Source organism: Saccopteryx bilineata, chromosome 2 (assembly GCF_036850765.1).
Source record: "Saccopteryx bilineata isolate mSacBil1 chromosome 2, mSacBil1_pri_phased_curated, whole genome shotgun sequence".
In the NCBI taxonomy this organism is placed as follows: domain Eukaryota; kingdom Metazoa; phylum Chordata; class Mammalia; order Chiroptera; family Emballonuridae; genus Saccopteryx; species Saccopteryx bilineata.
The window spans coordinates 373,345,609-373,353,987 of NC_089491.1; the positions used below are offsets into that span (position 1 = coordinate 373,345,609).

Sequence of the window (8,379 nt, forward strand, 5' to 3'; positions counted from 1 at the left end):
TCACTGGGTTTATGGTGCAGAGGCCCTGCACACGGCCACCAGGCTGAGCCCAGCATGCGGGCTTTTGAGGGCCACAGCTGCCAGGGCCTGAAGGGAAAGTGTAGCCTGCAGGCCCGCACCTTCTCATGTGAATCACACCTGGCGGGACAAGAAACCCCAAAAACCCCAAACAATGAGTTTCCAGTAAAATATGATAGACATGACAAGGCAGAGGAGAGGAGGGATCTGCTGGGAGTTGGCGCGGCCGCGGGTGATGAAAGCCAAGGGGAATGGAAAATGCCAGGCCCGCCCCCTCCTCATGACTATAAAGCACCTGCCTCCTTTTCCAACTTACCTGAGCGCCTCTCTCTCCTCTCTGCCGACTCGCTCGCTCACTCACCTCCCTCCTCGGCACCATGACCACCTGCAGCCGCCAGTTCACCTCCTCCAGCTCCATGAAGGGCTGTGGCATTGGTGGTGGCTCTAGCCGCATGTCCTCCGTCCTGGGCGGAGGGTCCTGCCGGGCCTCCAGCGCCTTAGGCGGAGGCATGTCCGTCTCCTCCTCCCGCTACTCCTCCGGGGGCGCCTTTGGGATGGGGGGCGGCTATGGCGGTGGCTTCAGCAGCGGCAGCTTTGGTGGAGCTCTGGGTAGTGGCTTTGGAGGAGGATACGGTGGTGGTCTTGGTGGTGGCTTTGGTGGTGGCTTTGGTGGTGGCTATGGTGGTGGCTATGGTGGTGGCTTGGGTGGCGGCTTTGGCGGTGGTGATGGGCTCCTGGTGGGCAGTGAGAAAGTGACCATGCAGAACCTCAACGACCGCCTGGCCTCCTACCTGGACAAGGTGCGCGCCCTGGAGGAGGCCAACGCGGACCTGGAGGTGAAGATCCGGGACTGGTACCAGAAGCAGCGGCCCGCTGAGACCAAGGACTACAGCCCTTACTTCAAGACCATCGAGGACCTGAGGAACAAGGTGGGTGGGCCAGGCAGCAGGAGGTGGCACTGCAGCTCCCTGACTCTGGGACAATAGATGCCTCAGGTCACTGGCACCTTCAGATTATCAGGACAGATTTCTTCCTCTGGCCCAGAAGGCCCAACAGAGCTGGTCGATGGGAAGAAGGTCTCTCTTCCCCTGCCTTGCTCATGCCTTCCCGGGCTCCAGATCTTCAGACCGTGTGAGACCAGGAATTCCTACCCTTACATTTTACAGAGGAAGAAGCTGTAGCATTGAGTGGTTTTGTGGCCAGCCCAAGGGCACACGGCAAGCTAATGGCAAAGCGGAGGCTAGAAAGCTTGTGCTCCACCTGCCAGTACGGGAGACAGCTACCTGCTCTCCAGCACAGGGGAGGAGCGAGGCTATAACGGGACTGGGCTAGACACCCAAACCGCTCATTAGCTCATTAGTCTGGGCTCTGGCGGCTGCCGCCCATGAGCCCTGGCACCAGCTGGCCCCTCCCCACAGCCAGGTGGGCACAGAAAACCCACAGAGACAATCAGTGGCAGCCCATCTAATATGCCCTGAACAGGAAGGGGACTGGGGGGCTTTTGTTATCTGACACCAGGCCCCTGCTCCCTGCTCCCACCCACCCTGGTCCCCTTGGTGTCTTGCTCTGATGCTTTTCATGGATTAGGGACATTAGATGAGGAGGGAGGGAGCTCCAGCTAATCCAGGGTTCAGTTCATCTTTTTCTTCTGCTTCCTCTTTTCCGATCCCCTGTGCCACCTGGGTCTTCTGTTTTGTGAAAGCGCTATCTGAGGTCCCACGCTCTGTGGGCTTGAATAGGAAGGCATTGTCTGAGAACTGGCAGGGCTGTCTCGTGCAGAGAGGATTCAGGTGGAGGACTGGGTCTCATCTGAGGTAGGGAGCTTGAAGCCCTGAGAGCCATCTCAGGTTTTGCAGCAAGTCAGTGGTAAAACCAGGACCAGAACTCAACAGCTCTTGATTTTAAGACCAAGGTTCTTTCTACTCCTTCAGCTGACCACAAGTCAGCAAAGTCCTGGGTCAAAGCTGAACTACTAGAAGTTACCCTTGCGACTGCTATGGAGAGGGCTTGGGGGAGGAGGGGGCCTTGAACAAGGGCATTAAAGCAAGGGCCTAATGCCGGCTGCAGTGAAGCCTGGCTAGCGATGTCCGTTTCCCCAATGACCTGTCCCCTTCCCACTGCAGATCCTCACGGCCACCGTGGACAATGCCAACGTCCTGCTACAGATCGACAATGCCCGCCTGGCTGCGGATGACTTCCGCACCAAGTGAGTTTGCCCTGGTGGCCCAGAGTGTCCACTCTCCCCAAGGTGGGGCATTTTTGGAGCAGTGTTCCCTAAACAGAGCTGACGAATGCCAGGATGGCCATGTGAAAACCCATCAGGCGGCTTATAAAAATACAAGATTCTTGCAACCTACCCTTGGAATTCTGATTCAGTTATCTACCTGGGTGATTCTGATCCACAGACAGGTTAGGGGGCCGCTGTTTTAGGGAGAGGCACTCCCCACTTCTCCATGTGCCCCTGAAGTTTAGGGCATATTCATATTTGGAGGTCTTGTGCGCTATTGTTGACTGAAGCTAGAAGGACCTCCCTTCCCCAAATTCTGTAGCAGGATAAACTGTTACCTTCGCCCCCCAGGAATGTTCAGAGCTGAGCAATCAATGGGTACTGTATTCAACCATGGTGTTTTTAAGATTGGCTTCCTAAACCACCCCCAGGGTGCCAGCTGTGGGAGGAAGCTGCAGGGGGAGAAAGAACAAAGCCTTCAGTGTGGTCAGGACGGGTCATTCCTGTTCTCTGGGGTCATTCCAGGTACGAGACGTCATTCCTGTTCTCTGGGGTCATTCCAGGTACGAGACGGAGCTGAACCTGCGCATGAGCGTGGAGGCCGACACCAACGGCCTGCGCCGGGTGCTGGACGAGCTGACCCTGTCCAGAGCCGACCTGGAGATGCAGATCGAGAGCCTGAAGGAGGAGCTGGCCTACCTGAGGAAGAACCACGAGGAGGTGAGAGCAAAGGGGAGAGCCAGCTTAGAAGATTAGGTGGGAGGGAAGAGCTGGAACTGAGACAGTGGAGGGCAATGTTGAGGCCAGGAACACTCTGACTGGGGAGCCCCAATCGGCTGCCGTAGCGAGGCCGCCCATTGTGGACTGTTCTTTGGTTGTGCAGGAGATGAACTCCATGAGAGGCCAGGTGGGTGGGGATGTCAACGTGGAGATGGACGCCGCCCCCGGCGTGGACCTGAGCCGCATCCTGAACGAGATGCGCGACCAGTACGAGAAGATAGCGGAGAAGAACCGCAAGGACGCCGAGGACTGGTTCTTCAGCAAGGTGGGTGTCCTCCGGGGTGGAAGGCACCCTGGAAGTTCCTGCCTCCCAGGAACTTCCAAGGTGAATGGAGTTTTCTTTTCTGCAGACAGAGGAGCTCAACCGCGAGGTGGCCACCAACAGCGAGCTGGTGCAGAGCGGCAAGAGCGAGATCTCGGAGCTCCGGCGCACCGTGCAGAACCTGGAGATCGAGCTGCAGTCCCAGCTCAGCATGGTAGGGGCGCTGCCAGGCCTGGGTGAGCCCAGATCTAGGAGGGAGGGAATGACCAGCTCAATGATTCCTGACCTCCTTTTCCTCACTAACAGAAAGCTTCCCTGGAGAGCAGTCTGGAGGAGACCAAAGGCCGCTACTGCATGCAGCTGTCCCAGATCCAGGGGCTGATCAGCAATGTGGAGGAGCAGCTGGCCCAGCTGCGCTGCGATATGGAGCAACAGAACCAGGAGTACAAGATCCTGCTGGACGTGAAGACCCGGCTGGAGCAGGAGATCGCCACCTACCGCCGCCTGCTGGAGGGCGAGGATGCCCAGTGAGTTTCCTGCCCTTCCTCCCCACCCACCCCCTCACTATTTGCTCACTGCCGACCCCCCTCCCACCGCGTGTTTAATAACCTTGCCCCTTTCTGTCTTCACAGCCTCTCCTCCCAGTTCTCCTCTGGCTCTCAGTCGTCCAGAGATGGTAAGACTTTCCTTCTCAAGCCTCAGGACCACCCCCAGTCTCCCAGGAGGCCTAGCCTGTTGAATAGGGGCTTCTTGAGGGAGAGGTTGACCTAGAGTTTTCTCACTCAGTATTTTATTTAAACCATTTTATAAGCCCCCTTTAAGGCTAGGAGCTGGTGGCTTCCACGTTTTAATTTTGTCTCCCAGTGTCTGTGGCAGACTTCATGGTTCCAGTGGTCAGCACCATGGACAGAGCCCAATGGGTCTCTGCCCGCCTTGGGTCAATCAGGACTGAACCACCCCGGCTGAATTCTTAGGAGGCTCCAGTCTGAGGACACAGGCTCTGCCTCTGGCCTTAGGGAGCCCTAAGCTGAAAGAAGTGTGCTGATTGTATCAGCGCTGGTTCCAGAGCAGTGGGTGGAAGGATAATTAGGAGAGAGGGTGGCAGGGAAAGTTCATTTAATTCCCCTCGGCTCCGAGGCCTCCCCACTTCTGATTTCTTCACTGCCTGTTCACCCTGCTAACAGCTTTTCTGCCCTGCCCCTCAGTGTCCTCCTCCAGCCGCCAGATCCGCACCAAGGTCATGGATGTGCACGATGGAAAGGTGGTGTCCTCCCACGAACAGGTCCTTCGCTCCAAGAACTAAGGCTACTCAGTATTGCTCAGGCCTAGGAAGCACACCACCCCCACCCTGCTGTGGTCACAGATATCGCTGGGAGATCCCCTTCCCCCACAGGCACGTCACACCTGAGCTCTGCCTCATCCTTGCCCCCTCCTGGCATTCAATAAAGTTTCATTATCTGAGTTTCACAACTCCCGCCTCTGCCTGGTCATTGTCAGCAGTGGAGGTGGGAAGAAAGCGGGGGAAGCATCTCTTTGGAGCTGGTCATAGCACCTGGCTACAGCCTCTGGGACTGGGAGAAAGGGCCTGGGAGAAGACTGGGCTCAGGTCCCGGGATGGCTTTCGCCCTCTTAAATGATACAGGCAGAAGTGTGTGCCAGGTCATGTGTGGTGTCTCTGAGGGCATGGAGATACATGCATTCATTTCCTCATTCATTTGCTCATTTATCCTCCAGATATTATTGAGTATATTTTGTGTGTCAGGCACTGTGCTAGAGATTGTCATCAGGGATTTTTTGGAGACAATATTGAAGTCTAGATCTTCTCTTTTCACCGCCCAATAAGCATACACACATTTGCATATAATTCGTGAGGTGTGTGGGTCCCTAAAGCCCTTCAATGGAAGTCCGTGCACCTAGCAGGAACTCATGCTTTATTGAGAAGTTTCTTTCCCTTCATTTTACCTGCTCTTGCCTCCAGAGCTAGGTCTGAGTTCTGACTGCTTTTCGTTGACATAGAGCAAGTTGATTATCCTCTTCAGGCCTCAGTTTCCACATCTGAAAAGTGGGCATAATGACAATACCTTCCTGTGGGCTTGTGTGGATTTTCTGGAAGAATGCATGTGAGGCCACTAACACAGTGCCTGGCACAGGGCAGGCTCAGGATACCCCTGTGTAAGCAATACTAGGTCAGCTCCCTCTTGTGCATGGTGACTCTCCGTTGACAATAAAGCCTTTCTTAGAGGCTTTGGGAACAGACTGTTTTCTAACCCTGGCTCTGTTCTGCATCAGCTCTATGATTTTGGAGAGTGTCAGTTTCCCCACTGATCCAATAAGCATGAACTCTGCTTCTTGGTGTTGTTATGGGAATCCAAAGGGTAAATATACATCAAAAGCCAGGGTTGTAGAAGCCTCATCTGGTGGAGAGTGCCTTTTCCTCTTTGTGGGGCTGCAGAAGGAAAGGAAAGAGGAAGACCTCACCTGAATGAGTAGTGGAGATTCCAGAGGTGGGTAGGGCTCACTGCCCTGAGCTAGGAAAAATGTGCATGAATGAAGATCCTAAGGAGAGCCAAGGGTGGGGTTGGGGTTAAAGAAAGATATAATCTTTGAGGGCAAAGGGGCTAAAAGCCTAAATTTTGGAATCTGACATCCTGAATTGGAGTCCTGGCTCCTATACTGACTAGCCTAGAAGAGTTAGGGAAAAATCTTTTTTTAAAAATGGGAATAAAACCTTTATTACATAGGCTGGTGGAGGATTAGATATCACACAAGCAATGAGCTTAGCATGTGCTTGGCACATAGTTGGTGTTCTAGAAATCATAGCCCAAAAAAGTGAGTTATTAGGAGAAGGAATAAAATGGAAATTTGTTTCTCATTACCCCATCTTCAATTCAAGGACGAGAGGTCTGCTTTGTGTCTCTAAAAGTCCTGGATGTCTTTTTATCTGCATTTTGACACTAAAACGTGTTGATCTGGGACAATCTCTGGGTGAGGGTCGGCCATTCCAGAGGTGAATGACTAGAGTTTTGGATGTCTGGCGGGACAACTCAAGGAGGAGGGAGGCTTGAAAGAGCTCCTTGAGATAATGAGAGCAGGTGGTTTTGTGACCCTAGAGGTGATAGGATCCTGGAGGAGGGGCTGTGTGACTCCCCAGGGATGCTGGGTCCTGGGGAACCAGCATTCCTAGCTGGGCGTTGAGCTCAAGTGTAACATGGGATCTAGGGAGTGGGCCACACTTGGGAGGCCTCATGAGTCTAGACAGAGAGCAAAACATCAGCAGTGAGAACTTAGCCTAGAAGGCTCTGTACTGCATATCAACCCCTGAACATCACTCTGCCTTGGGGGTGGTGCCTGGTTAAAGTTTCCACCCTCAAAGAAGATCTGCTTTAAGGGAATATACAAACGTGAGATTTCTTAGACTTGGGTGTGGTGGGGAGAGTTCCTCCTCTCCTGGAATGGCTGCCATCCCTATCTGGAAGGCATAAGAAGAGAGTGGACTTGCTTGATGGTAAAGATGATGGCTGGAGGCCACCTGGCTAACAGAGGCTCGAAGTGGGAGGCGAGGCAGTCAAGCAGTGGGCTTCGAGGTGATCCCACCCTGTGTGGCTGAGCCCCAAGGAAAAGAGCAGGCCGGGCAAGCTGTCCTAGAGTCTCATATGGAGTTCACCACTTCCTGGGGCTTCCCACCTCCACCATGCCCACTAGGAAACGTGGGGCTAACACTTTGGGTTCCGCCGCTGACCAGTGCTCTCATCCACAGAGCCTGGTGCCACCAGCACCCAAAGAAGACCTGGGCCAGCCACTCTGTCGATGGCAAGACTGCTGCCCACCCTCTCCCCAGGTATAAAAACCAGGAAAGTGATGCATAGCACAGACTAGTGGAGGAAGGAGGAGTTTCCTCTCAGTGTCCTGGGTGGGTCATACTGCCCTTGGTTCCACTTGTCACTTGGCTCTACTTGCCCCAGCACACTCTGGGAAGAGTGACCCTCTCCCAGCCCTCTCATAACAGAAAGGCAGTGAGAGGAGCCTCCGCCAGCCTCCTAAACTTAGGGCGACGGTGGCCTGCCCAGCCCAATACTCAGGCCCCTGGTCCCGATCAGCCCTGTGCTTTGTTCTCTATCCCGTTCTCTCTCAGGGATGGGATAAAGCTGAGAATCCAATGAGACCAGCATAAAATTTTCTTAGCTGATGCCAAGGGTTTTGTTTTATGGGATGGGACTCACCTTGAAATTCTGGGTCCTTCTTTAGTTTTGTGTGTGTGTGTGTGTTTTATTGTGGAAAGATCTCTAATGTGTTCACGGAAGTTTACAGACTATAAATGGCATATCTCCTTGTGATTACCTGGTCGGGTGAATGGCCTTCCTCAAGGCCACAGATGACCGGTTTAGGTACTGTGGCCAGCTGGTCCTGCAGGCTGCTGCCAGAGGAGGTAGCCCCAAGGAGGCCTGAGGCCCTGAAGCTGGATGTCCCGATGTCCTGGCAGGGCCCACCTCACTGAGCCTGGATGCCGCCACACAAGGAACAAGGGGACGCCAGGGGTCCCCAGGGCAATGGCCTGGCCTCCCGCAGACACAGGACGGGTACCAGCTCTGAGGAACTGTCTCTGCTGGGCCGCCACTTTCCCGATGGGGTTTCCCTATGCAGCACCATCGCTGTAAGGCTGGAGTTGGGGAAGGAAGCCTTTTTTCTTTGAGTTCCTCTGCTATACTTTGGGGTGACTCAGCAAGGGACAAAGGATGAAAAGACACACAAACAAGAAGAGATATGCATATAAGACAGAGAGAGGGAGAGAGACAAGTCAGAAACAGGGAGGCAGAGAAAGAGTTGGAGAGAACAAGACAAAGAGTCCGAGAAAGTTAAGTGAGTGCAGGCTACAAGCTAGGACTAGACAGTAAGGATCATTCATTCATTCACTCATTGGCCCACACAGTTTTTGAAGCTTACTGTTTTACGTGTGAAGGAACCTCGGGGTGAACTGAGACTAAACAGGAGGGAAGCAAGGAGAGGAGAAAGACAGAGAGAGACCTAACAAGTGTGTGAGACTAGGGGTAGAAAGACGGACCCCTGAACCTTGTGTTCATTTCAGCTCCCACTT

General features: G+C 53.9%; 1 protein-coding gene across 1 annotated transcript; it reads left to right on the forward strand.

Moving 5' to 3' along the window:
• Window positions 1-317: 317 nt before the first annotated feature.
• On the forward strand, window positions 318-4,757 carry LOC136326972 (keratin, type I cytoskeletal 14). Its single transcript, XM_066263652.1, has 8 exons — window positions 318-947; window positions 2,142-2,224; window positions 2,809-2,965; window positions 3,129-3,290; window positions 3,376-3,501; window positions 3,594-3,814; window positions 3,920-3,963; window positions 4,493-4,757. Exons 1-8 carry the CDS (start codon window positions 396-398, stop codon window positions 4,588-4,590), a joined length of 1,443 nt encoding a protein of 480 aa, XP_066119749.1. The 5' UTR covers window positions 318-395; the 3' UTR covers window positions 4,591-4,757.
• The last annotated feature ends 3,622 nt before the right edge of the window (window positions 4,758-8,379 follow it).